This window comes from Muntiacus reevesi, chromosome 5, assembly GCF_963930625.1.
Source record: "Muntiacus reevesi chromosome 5, mMunRee1.1, whole genome shotgun sequence".
In the NCBI taxonomy this organism is placed as follows: domain Eukaryota; kingdom Metazoa; phylum Chordata; class Mammalia; order Artiodactyla; family Cervidae; genus Muntiacus; species Muntiacus reevesi.
Window position 1 is genome coordinate 123,877,067 of NC_089253.1, and position 25,547 is coordinate 123,902,613.

At 45.4% G+C, this 25,547-nt stretch overlaps 1 protein-coding gene and 1 long non-coding RNA gene across 3 annotated transcripts in view; one reads left to right on the plus strand and one right to left on the minus strand.

The window, feature by feature from the left end:
- Nucleotides 1-13,106: 13,106 nt before the first annotated feature.
- On the minus strand, nt 13,107-24,013 carry LOC136169497 (uncharacterized). The gene is made up of 3 exons (XR_010663415.1): nt 23,793-24,013; nt 21,031-21,083; nt 13,107-14,218 (listed from the first exon to the last, which is right to left on the minus strand). It is a non-coding gene; the product is annotated as an uncharacterized lncRNA (long non-coding RNA).
- A 211-nt stretch (nt 24,014-24,224) lies between these two features.
- Nucleotides 24,225-25,547, plus strand: part of CAMSAP2 (calmodulin regulated spectrin associated protein family member 2) — a 92,041-nt gene continuing 90,718 nt past the window's right edge. The window contains exon 1 of one of the 2 annotated variants that reach the window (XM_065936342.1): nt 24,225-24,885. In XM_065936342.1, coding sequence (XP_065792414.1) covers nt 24,747-24,885 — 139 coding nt within the window. In that variant the 5' untranslated portion in view covers nt 24,225-24,746. The remainder of the gene's footprint in view (nt 24,886-25,547) is intronic. The other variant, XM_065936341.1, reaches the window with a different exon arrangement.

Sequence of the window (25,547 nt, forward strand, 5' to 3'; positions counted from 1 at the left end):
AAGCCGAAGGCTCCGCTCTCTCTAGAGGCTGAGACTTGTGCGCTGATTCCGTGTCCCAGTTCTCCAGGAGCCTCTGTGCCCTGTGCCAGCCCAGGCAGGTTAAGTACAAGATCAACACTCCTCCCCAAAGAAGCAAACAGCCAGCTTTGCCTCTAGAAACTGCCAGTGAAAGCTGATGAGATTACCTGGCTGAGATGAGATTCTCTGGCTGAGATGAGATTACCGAGCGGGTCTCAATCCTGGTGGATTTTGCTTACCATGTTAATTCTCTGGCTACTTTAGGAAGACCAGAAATGGAATTGTCTAGATTACCTGTCATCACCTGAATCTGAATTTGCTTATTCCACAGATAAATCAGCCAACCCTTTATTTCCCTTACTTGTTTAAAATGAATTTGGACAGTTTAGAGGAACCTGTCCAACATGTGATCTTTGTCCCCAGTGGTGAAAAGCCCAGGTTCTGACCTCAGCGAGGAACTTGGGAGGGACCAGGCGTGCCGGGCAGGCTTAGCTGCCTGGGATGTAGCCGAAGAACAGTTGGGACCAGAGGCCGGGGACCAATGAGGGGTCCTGAGGAGAAGGGATGGACAGCAAGGCAGGGTCAGTACGTGTATGATGACAAGTATTTAATTTTCCTGGTGAAAGATTTCTTTGTAAAATTGGAGCCTGTCTTATATTTCCAGATATGGTGGTTTGGAAAAAGAACTCATCCTATCCCTCAGACTTGCATTTAATCTCACGAAGCTCCAGTGATAAATCAACTCAAAAATTAATAGTTTCTTTCCTAAGAGCTTGGTGAGTGAAAATGATTCTAAACTTTTCAGATAACTGTTGGGAAAAAAATCACCTGATCTTGAGGCTTCACCCTACTTGTTAGATGTGAATACAAAATTAAAGAGTTTCCTTTCATGCATGTTCAGGTTTTCGCTGCAATTAAGCTAGAGATGTGGAAACATAAGCACCTGAGGGTGACAGGCAGCTGTTTAGACCCCACTGACTGCGGACTTCCTACATTCTAGTCTCGTTTCTGAAACTCCCGCCGGCGCTGTGTGATCTACACATGTCATCTGAGTGAGTCTACCTTTTCCAAATGACAACAACCCCAAAGCCCCCCTTTATCCCTGGAAGTCCGCGTGTCCACGTGTGGGGACTGCCCCCGCCCCCTCCTCCTTGCTCACCCCTGACCTGTGCAGCCAGTGAGAGTCTCCCTCTGAGAGATGTGAAGTTAAGCAGCAGGTCCACCTCTGTGAGACGCAGGCAATGAGGCGCGGTCTGCAGGCAGCGCTGGGAGCAAATGCTTGACCGTGAACAGAAGGAAAGAGGTCTGGGGAGATAGAGAGAGGTGTAATGAACACAGGAAGCTGCCGCGTCCCCGAGTACAAATGTAGACTCTTATTTTTCAGTTTTCCTGTTTAGCTGTCTGATTCTTCACATTACCACATTCTTGAGGTTCCTTGTGATAAATGTAATAATACATATAATAAACCCTTTATACAGCATATTTTCAAGATAGCTTAAGTAGATTTCTGTTGCTCAAAACCAAAACATCTGATTAAGAAATCCTGCCATGTCATTGCAGCTGAACTTTGAGAAGTTGATTTCACCCAAGCATCACTAAAGGACTTATGACAGTTTTTATTGCTAGTGTAAATGTTTTGTAGGCAAAGTTACACCTAAATGCAAGTATGAGAAATTGATTATTAACAGAATGATTATCATTTCATGTATCTTATTTAAAACACTTTCTCTAAAATATTTAAAACACTATGTTTTTGATGTGTCTACAAAATTTTCCTCTCTGAATACTGAATGAGTTCTAATTTCACATTTCCTTTAAGAGATACTTAGAATTTAGCAAAACAATTATAATTGATATTTAATTTTTAGGAATGAGTTACAGAATGCATTAAGATGATTTCCTCATCTACTTTACATTGTAGATGTTATGCAAGATGAAAGCCTTCTTGCCGTACATTGGAGCAGAAACAGAATGATAGCGCTTTGTGTGGGCCTCCCCGGCGGCTCAGACGGTAAAGAATCTGCCTGCAGCGCAGGAGACCCAAGTTCAGTCCCTGGGTCGGGACGGTCCCCTGGAGGAGGGCATGGCAACCCGCTCCAGTCTTCTTGTCTAGAGAATCCCGTGGACAGAGGAGCCTGGTGGGCCACAGTCGTGGGGTCGCGAAGAGTCAAACATGACTGAGCATGCGCTCACAGTGCTTTGTGTAATGGTTGTCTTGGTTCATTATCAGATCTTCATACCAAATTTATTAGGAGGTGTTTGACTAAATGTTTCTGATAAATTCTCTAAATTTAAATAAATATAAAAATAACCTTGCGTCATTTACCTTACCTCTCACTGCTTATATTGCAGTTTTTCCTCCAGCCTTTTTTATGGCTTATTTGAAGATGGGGTCTTTAGGGAAAAATTAAGGTTAAATGAGGTCATAAGGGTGGGGCCCTGATCCGATGGAGTCAGTTTCTTTTTAAGAAGAACATCAGGGGGCTTGCTCTGTGTGTGTGTGTGTGTGTGTGTGTGTGTGTGTGTGCGTGCACGTGTTTGTGCACCAAGGGAGAGCGCATGTGAAGATACAGCAAGAAAACATCTGTCTGCAGGCCAGGTAGACAGCCCTCACCAGAAGCCAAGTCATCTGGAGCCTTGATCATGGACTTTTATCCTCCAGACCTACGAGAAAATACCATTCTGCTGTTTAAGCCACCCGATCTGTGGTGTTCGTTCTGGCAGCCTGAGCAGACTAACACAGGCCACGAGCTACACGCGATGGACAATTAATGCTGTTACTGAGGAAGTGTAGGGGCCAAGAATGACAGAGGACGTGATCATCCGTCGCTCATATCCTATTGTATTAGAAATTTAAGCCTCAGCAATCAGAGATGAAAAAAGAAAAGTGAAAAGTTGGGGGGACAAAGAAACAAACTGCAATAACTCCCAAATGACCATTTATCACAGTCATCACAGAAAGTCCAGAGAATCAACACATTACTAGAACTAACGATAGTTTTTAAAAACTGAATTTATTTCTTCTTCCATGAAACATGTTCAGTCACATCTGACTCTTTGCAACCCTATGGACTGTAGCCCACCAGGCTCCTCTGTCCGTGGGATTTCCCAGGCAAGAGGACTGGAGTGGGTGCCGTTTCTTTCTCCAGGGGATCTTTCTGACCCGGGGACTGAACCTGTGGCTCCTACATCTCCTGCAATGGCAGGTGGATTCTTTACCACTGAGCCACTTGAGAAGGCCTGGTACCCAAACCCATAAGATTCTTAGTCGTAAATCTAACAAAACATGTTGGGGACCTTTTAAAAAAAATCTGAAGCTAGTTAAAATAAATAAAAACATCATAAAAGTAGAGATATATCTTATTTATTGGAAGATTCAGTATTGTAAAAATGTCTCATTCTCACCCAGTTAATCTCTGAACGCACTATATTTCCAACTGAAATCTCTATAGAGTTTTTTGCAAATGAATTCTAAAATTTACATGAAAACGTGCTTTCAAATATTAAAGAACAAGGTAAAGAATTTCCCCTGCCATGTGAGAAAGCTTGTTATAAGCTGTGATAATTAAGCGTGGCTCTTACAATTAACATTGGTTTAGTAATGAGAAAATAGATCAGTAACAGCAAACAAAGCTTTACAAAATGAAACCATTCCTACATGGAAACTGTATATGACATTACAAATTTGGGGGGGGGGGAGGACAAATTCTTCAATAAATGATGGTGTAAAATCTGATTAATCATGTGGGGGAAAAAATTACATACCTAGCTCATGCAATGCACAAAGGAAAAATCTAAGCAAAGACAACTCAAAAGCAAAATGGGCAGAAGATACAAATAGGTCACAGAAGAAATTCAATTAACTTGAAACAAAAGCACTCCAACTCACGTGCAATCAGAGAAACATAAATTAAAATGAAAATGAAGTAGCATTTACATAGTTGGATCAGAAAAAAATGTTAACGTCAGATGATGTCAAGTGCTGGTATGGACGGGGAGCAGGAGAAACCCACACTTTGGAGAACATTGAGAAATACTTATTTAGGTGAAAAGGTGCATCTTCATCTCAGCAACTCTCACACAGGAGCCTGAGGAAATAAGTATAAGAACATTGTGTTAATAACACTGTTTGCAACAGCAAGCAATTAGAAACCATCTAAATATCCACTAATAGTAAAATGGATTAATAAACTGAGGTTGTTTCTGTTCAGCAGCTCAGTCATGCCAGACTCTTTTCCATCCCATGGACTGCAGCACATGAGGCTGCCTTGTCTTTCACTGTATCCAGGAGTTTGATCAAACTCATGTCCAGTGAATCAGTGATGCCATCCAACCATCTCATCCTCTGTCATCCCCAACTCCTCCTGCCCTCAATCTTTTCCAGGATCAGGGGCTTTTCCAGTGAGTCGGCTCTTCACATCAGGTGGCCAAAGTATTAGAACTTCAGCTTCAGCATCAGTCCTTCCAGCGAATATTCAGGACTGATTTCCTTTAGGATTGAGTGGTTTGATTTCTTTGCTGCCCAAGGGACTCTCAAGGAGAAGGCAATGGCACCCCACTCCAGTACTCTTGCCCGGAAAATCCCATGGACGAAGGAGCCTGGTAGGCTGCAGTCCATGGGGTCGCGAAGAGTCGGACACGACTGAGCGACTTCACTTTCACTTTTCACTTTCCTGCATTGGAGAAGGAAATGACAACCCACTCCAGTGTCCTCGCCTGGAGAATCCCAGGGACGGGGGAGCCTCTGGGCTGCCGTCTATGGGGTCGCACAGCTGGACACAACTGAAGCGACTTAGCAGCAGCAGCAGCAAGGGACTCTCAAGAGTCTTCTCCAGCACCACAGTTCAAAAGCATCAATTCTTTGGTGCTCAAACTTCTTTATGGTCCAATTCTTACATCCATACATGACTACTGGAAAAACCATAGCTTTGACTATAGGGACCTTTGTTGGTAAAGTGATGTCTCTACTCTTTTAAAACGCTGTCTAGGTTTGCTCTAGTTTTGCTTCCAAGAAACAAGCGTCTTTTAATTTCATGGCTACAGTCACCATCTACAGTAATTTTGGAGCCCAAGAAAATAATATCTGTCACTGTTTCCATTTTTTTCCCATCTATTTGCCATGAGGTGATGAGACTGGATGCCATGATCTTAAGCTTTTGAATGTTGAGTTTTAAGCCAGCTTTTTCACTCTCCTCTTTCACCTTCATCAAGAGGCTCTTTAGTTTCTCTTCACTTTCTGCCATTGGGTACATAAACTGAAGTACATTCACATAAAAGAATGCTGTACAACAATCAAAATGAATGAGCTTAAGTGGGTTAACGTGGGTAAATGTGAACATTGAAAGATGGTCTGGTATCATTAATATAAAGTTTAAAAGTATATGTCAGTAATGTGCTTTATTTGTTATATATTCATACATATTAAAATTACAAAAATATGCAAGGGAGAAAACATTCATTGCATAATAATTCATACGTGGGAGGCAGAGGGTGAGGAACAAGATGGGGAAAGTAGATAGAAGGCTTTAACTGCACCTGTAACATTTTATTTTAAAAAAATTGAAGCAAATACAGCCAAATATTCAGATTTGACAAAGATCAAAGGTCTGTACTTTATGTTATTTTCTGTAACTTTCTGTAAAGTTATTGAAATAGTCTGAGTTTCCTAGGTAGTTTAGTCACTCAATCATGTCTGACTCTCTGTGACCCCATGGACTGTAGCCCACCAGGCTCCTCTGTCCATGGGATTCTCCAGGCAAGAATCCTGGAGTGAGTTGCTGTATCCTTCTCCAGGGGATATTTCTGACCCAGGGATCAAACCAGCATCTCCTGCATTGCAGGTAGATTCTTTACTGGTGAAGCACCAGAGAAGCAGTATTTTAAATCAAAGTAAAACTAGTCCTGTCTGATTTATACCCTCAAATAGTTGCAGTGGTTGCTGAAGACAAGTCCTGTTATTCTAACACTTTGAACTTGAGCAGGAGTGTCTTATGATACATTGATTTAATACCAGCATTTTCTACTAACAACACAGCCCATGAATAAATCATTTAAAATCAAGCAGTGTTCTCTGAAATTGCTTCACTAGGTTGAAAGACCGAAGACACAGTAGGATTTCATAAAACTGGGGGAACGATGAAGCAAAAAAGTGAACCATTGAAGAATAATTGATTCACAATGTTGTATTAGTTTCTGCTGGGCAGCTAAATGGTTCAGTTATATGCATATATGTGTTCTTTCTAAAAATATCCTTTTCCATTATGTTTTATCACAGGATATAGAATATAGTTCCCTGTGCTGTACGGGGAGACCCTGTTATAATTCTATATGTAATAGCCTGGATCTGCTCACCCCAAGCCCCATTCCATCCGCCTTCCAGTGCCCCCCGCCCCGGCACCCACGAGTCTGTTCTCTATGTCCAGGAATCTGTTTTATAGAATAGGTTCATTTTAAGTTCCACATGTAGGTGACAGCATATAGTATTTGTCTTTGTCTCTCTGGTTTGTTCACCTTGTATGGTAACCTGTTTGCATCCATGTTGCTGCAAATAGCTTCATTTCACTCTTTTTTGTGTCTGGGTAGTATTCCATTGTATATACGGAGTGGGTAAATCTTTAGGGAATTATAGAGACCATGTTAGAAGGCAGACTTAGATGCCAAATGTGATTTAATTTAGCCTAGGCCATTCCTAATGCCTTCTTCCACACCCTACTTCAAAATGGGGAAACCGAGTCCCAGAGAGGTGAGTCGCCCTGCGACGAGTGCAGAGCTGGAAGGACTCGCAGCCCAGGGCCCCTGGACGCAGCGATTCTGTCTCCGCATCCACCCCCAAGGGGTGCCAGGGCAGGGGGGCGCGAGAGGTACACCCAGGCTGAGAAGGACCCCCACATGACCCCCAAAGGACCCCCAAATGGCACAGAGTAAGGCTTTGATACTCGTGTGATCTTCATCTTGTATTATTAAGGCTTTTTTTTTTTAATAGGCTAATTAGACATGCTTCTTCCGTATTGGGTACTATTTAAATGACAACTGATATAGGGAATTAAAAATGGGCAATTGAGAATAAAAGATGTTGAGAACTGTTACATTAGTCCATTCTTAGACGATTTTTATTTCTGCCTTCCCAGGAGAACACGCACTGTAACATTCCCTGAAGTCCCGCGACGTGTGAACGAGGAATCGTGTCTAACGAGGCCCGAGAGGAGACCACAGACTGCAGGGAGAGGCTGGCCTCCGCACAGCTCCAGGGTGAGCGCAACGACGGCCTTTTTTATTTTTAAAGAGTGGATTACATTAGATTTGAACAGTAACCATGGTTTTTGATGACTGCTTGATTTTGATGGTTAGGAAGTGGTTCTGTGCTTTAAGACAGAATGTGAAGTTAAAGGGGAAACACAAACAAAACCCAAACTGGGAACATGATACAGTGAGCTTGAAGTGCCTTAGTTCTGTTGAACGGCAAAAGCTCGTTATTAACTGATGAAATGCACGTGCCAAAATAATGTTTGGCCTCTCAGAAGTCCAGTGAACGGACAGATGCCGGGTACGTGTTAATGTGTTTCCTTCTGTGCCCTTGAGATCCCTGGGCAAGCTCCCCGGACAGCCCGGCAGCCTCCCGTTCAGCTGGCGACCGGCCGGGCGGGAGAGGCCGGAGTCTGCTCAAGGCCCCTTTGTTCTCCGGCTTGCCGCACTCAGGGTTCGTCCTGCCCAGCACTGGCCGTGCAAGCTTCTCTTTGCTGAGATTTATAAGTCGGCTGCAACACTTTATTCATCACTCAACTTTACTCCAAAGGATTGTCGTTATGGTATTTTGGGGGTTTTTTTTGCTTGTCTTTTTTTTTAACAAGTTCCGAAAACACACACAACCAAGTAAAACAAACCAAACATGTCATGTAGAGCCTGACTCTCCCTTCATTAGCTGTGTTCTTCCTTTTTAGTTTAAGATGTTTTGGAAAAGGATGCTGTTAGGAAAGTGTGTGTTTCAATAAGGCCTTTGATCAAAAACCAATCACACTCTTGGCAAGCATCTTTTACATAATGTAGTTTTAGTTCCACTTGGAATTTAGAAAGAACTAGGATATTTGCCTGGGAAAACGGTGGTAATTTATTTTCTTTTAGAGGATTTCCTCTGCAAAAAAGTACCTGGAACTCTACTGAATCAGGTAAAAAACACCCTGTAGTAAACTTCATGTAATGTTGTTCTAAATTATAATCATTAATTTATATTTTAATTATTTAATTAAGAAGTTTTTGAAAAGTGCTATACAACAATTTTAGGTTTTTTTTTTTGTTTTAAGTTGGGTGTTTTTTTTTTTTTTTTTAGTTTTTTAAAAGGTTTTTGAGGAGGCCCTGAAGTGTCACAGAAGTCCAGGGTTGTTTTATTCAGCATTTTCACTAGTTCCCTTGGACTGTCCAAAGCAACACAACACGGTCCTTGGAATTACCATTGTTATTCCAGCATTTCACCAACTGCGGCTGTGCTGAGTGGTTTTTCTAATTGAATCTTTGTTAGCTTTAACATGAAAGCAGTGACCCTATTTTCTGATGTTGAAATTCTGTCTAGGCTTGGGCGCTAGGCTGGTATGCAACTCACAGACTAGCACAGTTCAAACATTTCCTGTATTTGGTCATTATGTCTCAGACAGACAGTTGTGTGTAACGTCATGCCATAACAAGGTCCTGCTAAAACACATCACTACTTTGAGTTTTTATTACCATATCACATACAATTATTCTGTAAAACAAATGTCGTTTTGGATGTTTAGTTGGAAGTGATTGGGGGAAAACAGTTTATTGAAAGAAAGAAATGACCTCAAGACACAAAACATATTGTAGCTGATGGACCCCGGGAGGTATTTGTACAGAGACCTATTTAAAAAAGGGGAAAGTGTGAAAGTGAAAGTCGCTGAGTCGTGTCCAACTCTCTGCAACCCCACGGACGATACAGTCCATGGAATTCTCCAGGCCAGAATATTGGAGTGGGTAGCCTTTCCCTTCTCCAGGGGATCCTCCCAACCCAGGGATCGAACCCAGGTCTCCTGCATTGCAGGCGTATTCTTTACCAACTGAGCTATCAGGGAAGCCCCCAAAAGGGGGAAGATGCAATTAAATGGTTTATTTGTGTGGGTGACAGGAGTAAACATTGAAACTCTGATTGTCACGCATCTGTCGCTGTCTCGGATTGCTTGCTTCAGCGACTCCCGCTGCCCCGCTGGGAGGACACACAGGCGGCGCCGGGTGAAGGGCCCAGGTCGATCGAGCCCCACGAGGACGGACGGTTCTGTGAGCCATCTCGCCAGGCCAAAGGCAATCTGACACGCGGCACAGGCAGGCTTCACTTCTGAGGTTTCAGCTGTTCACCGTGTCTCCGTCAGCAAATTCTCTTCTTGGCAAAAGGCATTTTAGGCCTCCTGACTCTGCTCTCCTCCTTCCATCCATCAATGAAAACCAGGTATCTAAACTGACTCAAATCCCTATTTTTCTTAATGTAATCTCTAGCAACCACTATATTTTATCCTATTTACTGATTTGCCTTTTGGCCCTTGGTACGCAGAGTCTTAGTTCTCTGCCCAGGCCTGGAACCCATGCCCCCTGCAATGAGAGTGCAGAAGCTTTACCAGGGGACCACCAGTAAGTCCCAGTCACGACTTTTGTATTATGCGTACTTTTAAACATCCCCTGGACTTTAAATAAAACACCTGTTTCCCAAGGCTTCCTCTGAAATCCCGTGCTTCCCGCCCACAGTGGGCGCAGCGGTGCACGTCTTGGAAGGATGGAGGGCACCTCTGTACCCACGGGAACCTGTGCCGTGGAAGTGGACACCTTCAGCGGGGGTAGTGCATAATTACCAAAGCTCTGTTCTCCCTCCCGAACATCCACAAGCCTTCCCGTTGCTGTGTGATTGGGGAGAAAAAAGGGTGGGGAACAGTCGGGGGAGGGGAAGGGAGGTCAGGACAGGAAGGGAGGCGGTGAGGCTGAAAGCGAGGTGGGCGAGGGGAGGGGGCGTAGTATGGATGCGGGCGTTAGCGGAGCATCCCTGGGGGGAGCAAGCCGCGGGCCCCGGGGCCACCTCCCGTGGACTCACTGTCTCTCCAGAACAAACCGACCCACAGCGGCCTCACAGTCTCTGGGGGTCAGGACCCAGGCGCAGTTTGGCTGAGTCTCTGCGGCTCAGCCCCCCAGGAGGGGACCAGGGACCCAAGGGTCCACTCCCTGGGTGGTGCCCCCACAGGACTGCCACCGAGCAGGCTCCCCCAGAAACCTCGGGGTGTCCCCACCGCCGGGCAGCAGGGCTCCCAGGAGTGGGAGATGAGAGTGGGCAGAGGCCGCCTGCCTCTCGGGCCGCGTCTCCAGGGACTGGGCCATGGGCGCTGGCCCCGTACTTCCTCCTGGTCTTTGGAACTGAGTCCCTTGCTCCAGCCCACACTCTGCGGAAAGGGCATCGTGCTGTGTGTTTTGGAGGGAGTATCACCTGGAGAAGAAGTCACGGTCATATTTTAAGCCACCACGTCACTCACCATCCCTGAACTGGCAAAGGGGACCCACTGCATGGGCGCCAAATAGTGAAACACTGCATGTACGTCTGTTGTCACCCATCAGCCTTTTTCATCTACCTCATAATGAAAAGAGTTCCAGAAAAACATCTATTTCTGCTTTATTGACTATGCCAAAGCCTTTGACTGTGTGGATCACAACAAACTATGGAGAATCCTGAAAGAGATGGGAATACCAGACCACCTGACCTGCCTCTTGAGAAATCAGTATGCAGGTCAGGAAGCAACAGTTAGAACTGGACTTGGAACAACAGACTGGTTCCAAATAGGAAAAGGAGTACGTCAAGGCTGTATATTGTCACCCTGCTTATTTAACTTATATGCAGAGTACATCATGAGAAATGCTGGGCTGGAAGAAGCACAAGCTGGAATCAAGATTGCCGGGAGAAATATCAATAACCTAAGATATGCAGATGACACCACCCTTATAGCAGAAAGTGAAGAACCAAAGAGCCTCTTGATGAGAGTGAAAGAGGAGATTGAAAAAGTTGGCTTAAAGCTCAACATTCAGAAAACTAAGATCATGGCAACCAGTCCCATCACTTCATGGCAAATAGATGGGGAAACAGTGGAAACAGTGACTGACTTTATTTTGGGGGCTCCAAAATCACTGCAGATGGTGACTGCAGTCAAGAAATTAAAAGACGCTTACTCCTTGGAAGGAAAGTTATGACCAACCTAGACAACATATTAAAAAGCAGAGACATTACTTTGCCAACAAAGGTCCATCTAGTCAAGGCTGTGGTTTTTCCAGTGGTCATGTATGGATGTGAGGGTTGGACTCTAAAGAAAGCTGAGCGCTGAAGAGTTGATCGTTTTGAACTGTGGTGTTGGAGAAGACTCTTGAGAGTCCTTTGGACTGCAAGGAGATCCAACCAGTCCAACCTAAAGGAAATCAGTCCTGAATGTTCATTGGAAGGACTGATGTTGAAGCTAAAACTCCAATACTTTGGCCACCTGATGCGAAGAGCTGACTTATTTGAAAAGACCCTGATGCTGGGAAAGATTGAGGGCAGGAGAAGGGGACAACAGAGGATGAGATGGTTGGATGGCATCACCTACTCAATGGACATGAGTTTGGGTAAACTCAGGGTGTTGGTGATGGACAGGGAGGCCTGGAGTGCTGCGGTTCATGGGGTCACAAAGAGTTGGACACGACTGAGCAACTGAACTGAACTGAACTGAGTGAAAATCACGAAAAGAAATAAGCCACACAAAACTTCAAAGACAACAAGCCAGACTACATAGAGTAAAAATTGCAATAAACAGCTCTTTGGAGAATCCCATTTTTAAACAAAATTATAAGTATTAAAATGTGATTCAGGAAAGTTGAACTTGTTAAAAATGTAGGCCACGAAAGAAAACTTAAAGTTGCAGGCTGCTGTTAGAATTTGATTTGGCCAAAAATGTCTTACCAAAAAATAAAACCTTGGTTGTAAATTTACATGGAAAAGAACTAAACCCAATAAAAATAACCTCAGTAAGAGATCAAAAAGAAAATGAAAAAAGATGAGAGTGGTTTAACTGCAAAGTGGAGAAAATTGTTCAAAGATGTAGATTAGCTTAATGGCACTCACTGTGAAAATATCTTCATAATCAACATTGTTGGTATAATTCAGACTAAAATGCTTGTGTTTCTACCTAGAATAAAGATGTTCTTAATAAAAATGACCAAAACAGTAAGTATAGTCTCAGCATCTCTGCAGACAACATACCTGTAACGATTCATGTATTCATTCATATGTGTGTATTAATTTAACCTTCAGTGGGGAGGCAGAGGAGGAAGGGCCTTGTAAAGTTTAACACTTAAGGCAGAAACTGGAAAAGATTGACAGAGTTGACTACAGAAAAACAAATACATCAAAAAATACTATAGGTAACATTAAAGAGAAAAAGATAAACTTGGAAAAATGATGATGTTTGAGAGATAAAGATCTAATATATTTAATATATGTCTCTCAGGAATCAATACAAGAAGATCATAATAGATAAATGGGAAACTTGTCTTATAAGAGGAAAAAAAGGGCAAACAAAATTATGAAGCAATGTATAACGTCATTGTTGCTGTTCATGTCTGACTCTTTGTGACCCACTAACTGCAGCACGCCAGGCTTCCCTGTCCTTCACCATGTCCCGGAGTTTACTCAAAATCATGTCCATTGAGTCAGTGATGCCATCCAACCATCTCATCCTCTGTCACCCCTTCTCCTCTTGCCCTCAGTCGTTCCCAGCATCAGTACACTCTACATATTGCTGGTATATATGAAAATTTGTAGTTCTCAGAAGAGCATTATAGCATATATACAAAAAGACTTAAAAATAAACTGACAAAAAAAAAATAAATAAATAAACTGACAATTCACATTCAAGAACTTATCCATATTGAAGAATAATCATGGAAGTAAGCAAAGATTTGTGTTCAAGTTTACTGCTTAAAGCATTATCATAAGAACCAAAATTATCAAAATAACAAAAATATCCTATAACAGAGGTTTGGTTAAAAACAAACAAAAATGATACACCCAAACAATGAAATTCTACTATGCATTAAATTGATGTTTTGGATGAATATTTATTAATATCAAGGTATATTAATAATACTCAAGTGAAAGAAACAAGTTACAAGTGGAATATACAGTAGAATCTCACTTCGGCACAAGATAAACGGAAGGATAGACAAAGTATATCTCTGGGTGGTGAAATTACGGGTGTCTATTGTTCCATTTGTTTTTCTGTGTTTTCTAAATTAAACAAATAAATATGGATTGCTTTTACCATATGAAAAAAATGTTGAGTTTTAAGTACCAAAAATATACTCAGTTGCAATGAGAATGTGTTCTAATTTGTTTTTAGTATTAGCCTAGGGTTCCTTGAGCTATCTGTACTGTTTTCCCTTTTCCTAATGAAAAAAATAAGATACTTTCCAAAGTGCTGCCACGATCTGGGAACAGGCTGAACCTCCCACCATCTAGTCCTGACCCCACTCCCACGTCCCTGCTGCTACCCCCGCCCTCACTCCCAACAGTTAACCAAACTAGCCAAGTGGCCCATGAAAGGTAAACAACAACATTCATTTCAAATGAAATAAAAACTTAAATGAGGTACAGGTGTCAGACCTGCTTGAACCAGCCCCGTGTGTGAATATTAACATGGATCCGCAGGATCTGTGGCAAAAAAACGGTTTACCGGCTGCTTGAGTCCAGGTGGATCTGAGCACTGCCAGTCTTATTTACCTTCAAATAAAAATCTCCTGATTTCCTTTACAAACTGTTGTTATTATTCTGAATTGTGTTCACTATCGTAACAGAAACGTTTTAAAATGCAACAAGAACTAGGTTTAAGCAGAATTGGGATGGATTAGCTAGAGCACCAAGTCTTCTGTTTTCCAGGACACCTCCTTCATGTGGGAATCGTGGAGGACAAGTTCTGCACATTTTTAACACCCTGGGCTGTTTTTCACTTTTCCTTCCTTTTCAACTCCAGGTTTCATTTTGAAGACCCTAATCATAAAGCGTTTCTCATGTGGGATAAATAATGTTGAGTTATCCAAGTTCCATAAAGAATATCATTTTGGATGTCACAAGCGTTTGCCTTTTCAAATGTTCAAGCTCAAGCTGTAATTTTCTTCTTCCAGTTTTATCCAGAACCTTTAAATCAAAACAGAAGAAAGTAAACAGGAAGCTGTGTTTCTCTGATCTAGAAAGTAAGGAGGAAGATGGGGAGCAGATGAGAAAATTAAATCTGGAGAAGGAAGCCACCATATTTTGTTCTGGTTAATCAAAATCATATCTTCAGCAGGCTCCAAGTAGCCTGACCCCAAGGACCACACATCAGAGAGAGGTGCAGTACATTTTTCTAATTGTCTGTAGGGCATAATGAAAGAATGACCATTGCCTACATTCAGCAGTAGTTCAACATCTATTTAAAAAGAAGTCCGCAAAAGTTGAAGCATAGCTCCTAACTAGCACTTTAAGGGAAGGCTTGATTTATATTTTTAGTGACTGGAAAAAAAGGAAAATTTAGCCCATATGCCACAACTTGCTCAAATACCAACATATTTGAAATAAGAGTAATAGCTGTTCCCATAGCAAATACGATACACAAAAATAACACATTTGTGTTTTGTTTTTCTGAATGCTATTTGGAGCCAGTTTTGTTTAAGAAGCGAGTCAGGACTAATTCACTTATTTGATCAGAGTGGTAGTCTCCCGCCGGGATGTCACAGAGCAGGGATGATTCCCAAATGAATGAACAAGTAAATAAACTGGAGAGGAGCAGATATTGAGTTATCAACTTCTCATTTCTCTAAATGAAGATTCAAAAAGCTCAACCACCATCAGTAATCACGACTATTTAATAAGAGAAAGTACATTTTAACAGAAAAAAATCAGGAAGGGAATAATCTCATAATAAAAATAGTCCTTCAGAGGAAGAAAATTAGTTTATGAAGAAAAAATCCACTACATTTTCTCAGTATAAATTCTAATAAAACATTGTAAACTAGTATTTAGGAACCAATGGAAATGACTTAGTATAGTACTAAGGAAATCAACTTTTCATTTTTAATTTCCATATAAGCTAGTTAAATTACATGGGTGTGTTTCATGGCCCTGCAGTGTGTGTTAAGGTATATTTTTTGTTAGCTATTAATTCACTGATTCTGTCTTCTATTCAACAAATACTTCCTGTGGTCTATTACATATTAGGCACTGATGGTGGTTATGAAGCAGTATACAGAAAGAATTTTAATTCAAGAAAAAATGTTCCATAAAAGAACACAGATTGATCAGGGAAGCCAAGGGTGGGGGCAGGGAAGGCTTCATGGAGGAGGTGGCATTTGAGTCAGATATGGAGAAATGAGAGAATTTTGATAGCTCATGTTGGTCTGGTAGAGGGTGCTATGGCTGGAGGTTAAAAAAAATTATCCAGACCAATAAACCTGGGGAAGGATTAAATATGCTCAATGTCTTGACTTGATATGGACTGTAGAGTATTGGAGAAATAGAAACACAATGAAGGCCATTTTGTAGGGGATCCTCAGGGTCAAGGCAAATGTTTAGATCACATCCAGTAAACCAGGCAGAGCCAGCAAGCAGACCTTGAAATCAGGAGCTCAGACCTTTGAGTGTCAGCTCTGTTCTCCCCAAAAACCTTGAGCAATTCTCTCATGGGTCTCCATTTTCCAACTGTAAAATGTGATTAATACATCGATGATATCTATCCTATTATTAAATTCAATCAGATGCCGTCTGTGAAAGGCCTAGGACAGTATGACACAGTCTGAAATCATGAAAGTTTACTGGTTGTGGATACCTACTGAATCATCAAAATGCAGGTTTAGGGAGATTCTCACATTGACCTGTGGGCTCAAAGTGAGAAGCAGTGGGAGTGGACGAGAGGGCTTGGTAGTGAGGGGCATTTGGGTTGCGGATGCAGGGCTCAAGAACGATGACACAGGTTAGCAGAACCAGGCAGTCAGAAGCTGAGATCCAGACTGGGAGCCATCTGGTCCAGGGGTGAGAGGTGAAGCCATAAAGACATCCTTGTGTTGCCAAGGGCAGGAATGCAGAGGAAGCAGGGGCCTGAGGGTGAGTTTGACCATCTCCCCTGCTAGGCTTTGGAGGACAGCAGGGAAAACAGAGCCTGGAGCCCACGGAACCTGAGAGACAAGACTGTCTTAGGAACAAAGGGGCGGTGGTAAGTGCCACGGGCCACAGGTGCCAGAGAAACAGGAGCAAGGCAGTCACAGCAGGGGCTCGGAAGGACTTTGTGAGCACAGCTCCAGTGGTTTGGGGCGGGGGCCGAAGCTGCCTTGCGGGAAAAAGTGAAGAGGTGAGTTTAAAATAGATCAACTTATATTTAAACGATTAATTTATAAATGTATTTATATTTAAATTATATTGAAAATGAATTAAGTTAAATTTGGAATAAGTAAACATGCATATGAATCAAAAGCTACCGAAGCATACAAAGAGAAACCTAACTCTCTCCCCTACTCCTCCAATCTCTTGGTCAAACTTTCAGGAATACCCAGGCAGAGTCAATGAATACGTGTTTTGTTTGTTTGTTTGTTTTAGACTGAGAATTTTATTATTACTTTATGATAGTTTCACACATTTTAATGTATACTTGATTATTTATAACCTAAATTTATAGTCATACATCAGGTATGTTGGCAACCCACTCCAGTATTCTTGTCTGGAGAATTCCATGGACAGAGGAGCCTGGCAGACTACAGTCCATGGGGTCACAAAGGGTCGGACATGACTGAGCGGCTAACACTTTCACTTTCATGTTTTTTAAACACTGCGTGAAACCTACTACTCTGTACCTTTTTTTAAAAAAATGATTTTTGAAATGGACCATTTTTAAAGTCTTTATTGCATTTGCTCCAGTATTGCCTCCGTTTTATCTTTTGGTTTTTTGGCCCCGAGGCACATGGGATCTTAGCTCCCAACCAGGGATCAAACCCCCATTCCCTGCCCTGGAAGGTGAGGCCTTAGCCACTGGACCCTCGGGAAATCCCTACACCTCTCTTTTTACTTGGTCACATGATGTCCTGGGGGCCCCCAAGATGGCTCAGTGGTAAAGACTCCGCTTGCAATGCAGGAGACATGGGTTCCATCCTTGGGTCAGGAAGATCCTCTTGAGAAGGACATGGCAACCCACTCCAGTGTTCTTGCCTGGAGAATCCCATGGACAGAGGAGCCTGGTGGGCTACAGTCCACTGGGTCACAGAGTCAAATACGACTGGACCAAGCACGCACCTGATGTCTCACAGACATACAGACGTACAGATGTCTCTGTACGATCCTGGGGTACATCATAATTTTTTGACCAGCCCTCCCCTCTACTGGTAAATGTGTGGGTTGTTTCCATCAAGAACCAGATACAAAGAACAGAAGCTTCATGAGTGACTTGGTGATGTTCTAAAACTCTAGACTTCGATGACTCAAGCGGCAGAACTACTGGATTTAACCACAAACAACTGCATCCATCCCCCTCCGACCAGATTCCAGGATCCCATTTCCTGCTCCGTAACCTCCCCTAGCTTTTCCACACAATCCCATCGAAGTGCTTTCTGGAAATAAAAAAGTGACTTCTGCTCTAAAGATTATGATCCCGAATGCTAGCCACAGACTGCTTAAGCCTTCAGTTAAGATCTGGTAAAGTGCAGAGATGTCACCCTCCCACTATGACAGGTGGCACTGGAAGTACCTTAGAGGTTGCCTACCCCCACCTCCTCTGTTTTACAGAAGTGGAATCCGAGAGTAGAGACGTGACCTGTGTTCCTCCACGTCACGTGGCTGAACGGTCCTGGACCCCAGGGTCCCCGCTCCCAGACCATGTTCTTTCTGTTTCCTCCAGTATCCTTATCTGTCTTCAGTGATTCTAAAAGTGGAGGCGCTGCCTGTTACAGGAGACTCAGGTTTGACTAGGAAACACAGGACACGTGTCCTGGGGATCTGGGAACAGGAGCGCCATCCCTGGGAAGCCGAGGGCCAGGCTTCACAGTTGGGTTTAGGCTCTGACGCACAGCTCCACACTGGGAGGTTCTGGGGCCTCCCTGAGTCTCAGCTGCTCCAGCCCCGCACTTGGCATCAGACCACACAGGCCTTGCTGGAGTCATTGTGAAGGTTGATGTAATCCTTATAAAACTCTGTTAGCTATGCAGACGAAAGCCACAACTGTGTCTAGCAATGACAGAGTGCCAGCCACTCTGCCACACTCCTCCGCCCAACTTGGTTTATCAGATGCTGCTGTGCTTCAGCCATTTCAACAATTACCGTCATCAGTTAACTAAGCATTCTGTCTTACCAACCCCTGGTCATCTTTAACTCGGTTGATTCAAAGGTGACTTAGTCTAGTCTCTCGAGTTTCAAAATAAGATCTTTACCACTTAAGGTCTTTGTACCTTGGTTACTCCATTTGCTGAATGAGGGAAATAGGACTGCGGCGAGGATTAAATAAGTTAATATATGTGGAACAGGGTCTGATACACAGAAAATACTCAGTAAGCATTAGTACTATTAGTGTAACGATTTAAAAGTGGATGAGAGCATGTGAATACAGGCACTCAGGTAAAGAAGTAACTCGCGTTCTTACTGTAGTGCTCTGCAGTTTACTGATGAGTTCTGAGATGAAGGCTTCAAGGCTATGGAGCTACAGTCGTGACCACAGGAAGAGGGCTGGTCCGTCCAGGCCTTGAGAGCTCTCAGTTTCCCGTTCAAAATTTGCTTTCTGGGCTGTCTTGTTCGACATTACAGCCTCAGCACCCAAGTACTCAGGCAATACTGGCTTATGAATGAATGAAAACATTTATGAATCTAGTCAAAGAAAGAGAAATGGAGGATGGCCCCAAGGAAGGAAGTCTGGCTGACATGGATTTTCAAGGGAAAAGGAGATCAAGTATAACTGCTTTACAAGGTGGTATTAATTTCGGCTGTACAACGAAGCGAATCCGCTATAAGGATACACATGTCCCTCCGCCTTGGACCTCCCTCCCACCTCCTCGCCTACCAATCCCACTCCTCTGTCATCACAGAGCACGGAGCTCCCTGGCTCCACAGCAGCTTGCCACTGTCTGTTTTACACACGGCAGTGTCGCGTGTCAGTCCCAGTCTCCCAGGTCTCCCCCCCCAAGTCCACAGGTCCCTTCTCTATGTCTGCGACTCTGTTCCTGCCCTGCAAATAGGTTTATCTGAATCATTTTTCTAGATTCCACATACATGTGCTAACGAGCAACATTTGTTTTTCTCTTTCTGACTTATTTCACTCTTAGTGACAGACTCCCATGTTCATCTGCGTCTCTACAAATGACTATTTTGTTCTGTTTAGTGGTTGAGTAATACACCCAGGCAGAGACATTACTTTGCCAACAAAGGTTCGTCTGGTCAAGGCTATGGCTTTTCCAGTGGTCATGTGTGGATGTGAGAGTTGGACTGTGAAGAAAGCGGAGCGCCGAAAAATTGATGCTTTTGAATTGTGGTGTTGGAGAAGACTCTTGAGAGTCCCTTGGACTGCAAGGAGATCCAACCAGTCCATCCCGAAAGAGATCAGTCCTGGGTGTCCATTGGAAGGACTGATACTGAAGCTGAAACTCCAATACTTTGGCCACCTCATGCGAAGAGTTGACTCACTGGAAAAGACCCTGATGCTGGGAGGGATTGGGGGCAGGAGGAGAAGGGGATGACAGAGGATGAGATGGCTGGATGGCATCTCTGACTCTATGGGCATGAGTTTGAGTAAACTCTGGGAGTTTGTGATGGACAGGGAGGCCTGGCATGCTGCAATTCATGGGGTTGCAAAGAGTCAGACACGACTGAGCGACTGAACTGAACTGAACTGAATACCCCATTGTAAATATGTGCCACATCTTCTTCATCCATTCAGCTGTCTCTGGACATTTAGGTTGTCTCCATGTTCTCCTGGCTATTGCAAATGGTGCTGCAGTGAAAACTGGGGTACATGTGCTCTTCTGAATCATGGTTTCCTCAAGGTAGCAGATCAACTTTTAAAACAGAGAGGAGGAGAAATAGACATGTAGGAATAGTGTCACTGTTGCCTGAGGGATAGATTCCAAGCCTGGAGATAAAACATAGAGGGCTAGCTGTGCAGCTGGACAAGCTGGCCCAAAGACTCTCTGGGTTTTGTTTCTGTTTTTAATGAAGTCAGATACCTCAAGAAGGCAGTGGAGAGCATTTCTTTTTGACCGCGATAGTCTGCAGAGATATCCAGTCGTTAAAAGGGATCATTCTAAAGGTATCACAAAGAGCACCCTATTACAGTGTCTGTCTCCCTGAAAGCGAATCCTTCTTCTTTGTACTCAGAGTGTTTCTCTGTTAATAACAGCCTCGTCCGATGACCCCAGGTTTCACAGCCTCTCTGGAAGTAAAAGCTGCTCTTTGTGTAGGCATTTTATTCCGATTCCTATACACACTCCTCCCCAATTGGGGTCATACTTGGGCCACCGCTACTAAATGCATCACCACTGAGTCAAAGGACAAGTCAGAGCAACTGTCTGTGCTGCCTTCTCTTCCTCATCGTGTTTATTTAGGTTGACATCGCTATCAATAAAACTCAGCGAGCATTTACACAGCGCCCCACTTGTGCTCAGTCACTTATGCGGCATTGAGTTGGTTGGGCGTGGTTTCTGGCCTGGAGCATCTTGCTTCGGCTTGCAGATGGTTTTGGAGATTGGTGAAATGCTTTGGCATCTCCCTTCAACCCTTGCAGGCTATGGTGGTAGTAGTTTAGTGGCTCAGTTGTGTCTGACTCTTGTGACCCCATGGACTGACTGTAGCCCACCAAGCCCCTCTGTCCATGTAAGTTTCTCTTAATTTGACTTGTCACTTTATGATTTGGCTGAAGGTGAACTTGAGTACATTCAATCAAACAGAAGTCTCTATGAAACCGATTCCCCACCTGTATGTTCCTTCTGTACTTTATGTGCACTTACCTCTTTTATCACGTCATGTTATATTTATTTATGAACATGTCAGCCTCCATTATCTGGGGAGGGAGAAAAGGGAGTGGAGCCAGAAAGCTTGTGCTTGTTTTTGAAGTCAGACTTAGGTATGAATCAACCATGAAATCTTGCCCATGCAAGTTAATCTCTCTGACCCTCAGTCCCTATCTAGAGTTGAAAGATAATAATAATGCCTATGTCATAGCATGGATGTGAGAATGAAGGTATTTATCATATGAATGTGCTTTGTTAACTATTACCCATATGCTGATTTTATTATCCCCCCAACTGATCTAGCAAAAGGCCTTGACTATAAGAAGTACCTTATTAATATTCATTAAATTATAGAAAAATGACACCAACCACCTGTAATGTATTATTCTTGTCATTCACATTCATTTTGTAGCCCACATCCTTAGCTAGGCCTATCTGTAATGCCCTCTATGTTTCGGGAAGATATTTGTAGGAAACAAACAGGATCAAAGGGGCCTGCTCGCCAGTGAAGCTATCCTTTTGGATAGTAGGGTCCAAAGCACCGTTCCCTACCCCCTACTTCATATGTCCTGCTTCTACCTTAAAGGGCGGAAAGTACCAGAGAAGCTCTACTAGTTAAAACATGGTATATAAGGACTTTCCTGGCAGTCCAGTGGTTAAAACTCCATGCTTCCACTGCAGCGGGTGTGGGTTCCAGCCTTGATTGGGAAAGTAAGATCCCACATTCCACATGGCCAAAATAAAAAAAAAAGGATTCTGGAGTAAGACAGTCCTGGGTTCAAATCTTTACTAGTTATGTGACGTGGGGTAATTTTCAAGTTTTTCTTAGCTTTCCATTTTGTGTGTGTGTGAAATGAAGATAACACAGGATTGGACAATGACTAAAATTAGATTATACCAACATTGCAATCCCAAACAAATGCAATGTCAAAGAATGCTCAAACTACCACAAAATTGTGCTCATCTCACATGCTAGCAAAGTAACACTCAAAACTCTCCAAGCTAGGCTTCAAGTATGTGAACTTCCAGATGTTCAAGCTGGATTTAGAAAAGGCAGAGGAACCAGAGACCAAATTGCCAACATCTGTTGCATCATAGAAAAACCGAGAATTCCAGAAAAAACGTCTACTTCTGCTTTACTGACTATGCTAAAGCTTTTGATTGTGTGGATCACCACAAATCGTGGAAAATTCTTCAAGAGATGGGAATACCAGACCGCCTTATCTGCCTCCTGAGAAATCTGTATGCAGGTCAAGAAGCAACAGTTAGAACCGGACATGGAACAATGGATTGGGTCAAAATTGGGAAAGGAGTACATCAAGGCTGTATATTGTCACCCTGTTTATTTAATATGTGCAGAGTACATCATGCGAAGTGCTGGACTGGATGAAGCCCAATCTGGAATCAAGACTGCCGGGAGAAATATCAATAATCTCGATATACAGATGACACCACTTATGGCAGAAAGTGAAGAGGAACTAAAGAGCCTCTTGATGAAGGTGAAAGAGGAGAGTGAAAAAGCTGGTTTAAAACTCAACATTCAAAAAATGAAGATCATGGCATCCAGTCCCATCACTTTATGGCTAATAGATGGGGAAATAATGAAAACAGTGACAGACTTTATTTTCTGGGGCTCCAAAATCACTGCAGATGGTGACTGCAGTCATGAAATTAAAAGACACTTGCTCCTTGGAAGAAAAGCTATGACCAACCTAGACAGCATATTAAAAAGCAGACTTGACTTTGCCAACAAAGGTCTATCTAGTCAAAGCTATGGTCTTTCCAGTAGTCATGTATGGATGTGAGAGTTGGACCATAAAGAAAGCTGAGTGCAGAGGTTTGGAAGAATTGATGCTTTTGAACTGTGGTGTTGGAGAAGACTCTTGAGAGTCCCTTGGACTGCAAGGAGATCCAACCAGTCCATCCCGAAGGAGATCAGTCCTGGGTGTTCATTGGAAGGACTGATGCTGAAGCTGAAACTCCAATACTTTGGCCACCTCATGCGAAGAGCTGACTCACTGGAAAAGACCCTGATGCTGGGAGGGATTGGGGGCAGGAGGAGAAGGGGACGACAGAGGATGAGATGGCTGGATGGCATCATCGACTCTATGGGCATGGGTTTGAGTAAACTCTGGGAGTTGGTGATGCGCAAGGAGGCCTGGTGTGTGGCAGTCCATGGGGTCGCAAAGAGTCAGCCACGACTGAGCGACTGAATTGAACTGACAGATAACATTCTGAAAGGAGATATTGAGAGAAATGAAGAATTAAGGAAGCCCAACAAGCGTGAACATTACTTGAGCAACTCCTGTGGGCTGGGCCCCACGCGCGTCGGGGAGACAGACTGTCACCGGCGGGAAAGAGACGCCTGCGTGTAGGAGCCGATGCGGAGACAAGAACACGGTGCTGGATGTGTGGGGGCCAGCAGGGGAGCGCCCGCCTGACAGCCCCGTCGGGGAGGGCTTCCAGCAGGAGGTGACTCCCGTGAGAGATGGGCGGGTCGTGTGCGCGAGCCGAGCGGCCGGAAGGAGCACAGGGAGCCGGGACGCAGACGTCTGACAGGACCCCGTTCTCTGACAAGATGGAGCCACGAGGGTTTGCGGACGCTAGCCTTGCGCTCGCAGGAGCTGACACGCCGGGTCTTGACGCGCCGAGGCTGCGCCCCCCGACCCCCGAGGGAGGCCGCCGAAGCGGAGACAGCGAGGCACCCCCGAGTCCTCGACCCCGGTCAAGCCCCTAGTCAGCCCACTTGAGCTCTGTACCTCTGTGGTCAGCCAGCGATGACACCCACCCCAGGGTCACTTCGAGGACGAGACGGGACTCTGTTGGCGGCAAAGTGTGCGTCCCCGAACAAGTATTTCAATAAACATCAGCTCTCTGGGCCTCAGCACCGTGTCGCGACAGCCCGAAAGTCCCAGCGAGGCCCCCGTCCCCGCTTCCTCCCTCCCGCGCGGGCAGGGCCAGCGGGCACCGCGAGCCCGGCCCGGACGCCAGGACGCGCACTCGCGAGGCCAGCCGCGCGGGCGCGCCCACCGCGCATGCTCCGCGGGCCGCCGGGACCGGCAGGGCGGCGGGCGGGGCGGGCCGCGCGAGGGCGCATGCGCAGACGGCGCCGCCGCGCGGTCTCAGTGCGGCAGCCGGAGAAAACCGCAGCGGCGGCGGCTGAGGCGGCGGCTGAGGCGGCGAGCGCGCGGGCGGCCGCAGGCGGAGCGCGGGCCGGGGCTGGCCGGGCGGGGCCCGAGCGGCGGGCTGACGGCGTCCGCGCGGCGGCGGAGGGCAAGCGCGACGAGGGGCGACCGCCGGCGCCGCAGGGACTTTGACGTTCTCGGCTCCGTCAGCGCCGGGCGGAGGCCGCCCGAATCCCCCGACCGCGTCCCCCCGGCGAGGCCCCGGGGCTCCGGCCGGCGGGGCGCCCCTCGGGCGGGCCGTGCTCGGAGGGCGGCGCGATGGCTGGACGGCCCCCGCGACGTGACCGCTGAGGACGCCCCCGCCGCGCCCGGGCCCGGCCGCGCCGAGACAAAGGGGAGGCGCCCGCACGCGCGTTCGCGGGAGGCTCGCGGGGCGGCCGGACGCGGCGTCGCCTCGCCTTGGGCCGGGCGCGCGGGGCCTGCCCGATGCTCTGAGCTGCCCGGGGACTCCGGCCGGGACCCTGACCCCCCGGCCCCGCGGCCGGCCGCGCCATGTGAAGTGTGGGCCGGCGCCCGGAGCGCGTGAGGATGGGGGATGCCGCGGACCCCCGGGACGGGAAGAGGACGTTCATTGTTCCGGCCATCAAGCCCTTCGACCACTACGACTTCTCCAGGGCCAAAATCGCTTGCAATCTGGCCTGGCTGGTGGCCAAGGCCTTCGGGACAGGTAGGCGGTGGCCGTCCGTGCCTCCCTCCCCCGCAGCTGCGCGCATCCCCGTTTTGTTTCCGTCCTCTGGTTTCCACCGCCCCCCCCCCCCCCCCCCCGCCCCGCTCCCCGCCTGGCTCGGCGCACAGGCTCGGGGATGCGATGGGCGATGCGAGGAGGAGAAAGGAGGGGGGTAACGCCGGCTTGCTCTTCAGTCAAGAGCCTCCGGTTTGGGCAGGTGGGATGCACCAGATTTCTTTTATTGGATAGCAGAAGTGGGTGTTTGTTGTTTTTGGTTTTTTTCCCTCGCTCCAGTGACCAATTTTGTCACGTTTTTACACGGGGTGGTTTTAATTTGTGGTATTTTCCTCATTGTGCTGCATTCATTTCCCCCGCAGTCATAGCTGTGATTACAGCGCCGAGAAATCTGAGTTGGTTTCGTTATTATTGGAAGGAGGTGGCTGGCACACAGACTACATTGATTCTGACATTTGTAACCATGGCTGCGAGTCAGGCTCCGAGGGCTGTACGGTGGCCCGCGGCCGAGTGCAGGTTTTTAGTTTTTGTGGTCCTTCTTTAAGCCTTTGTCCTCCCGTACACGGTCCAGGCTCTGTTAGACCAGTTATTTAAACCCAGTATTTAGCTTGCTGACTATCACGTACTGTTTTCATTTCGTGTTCAGA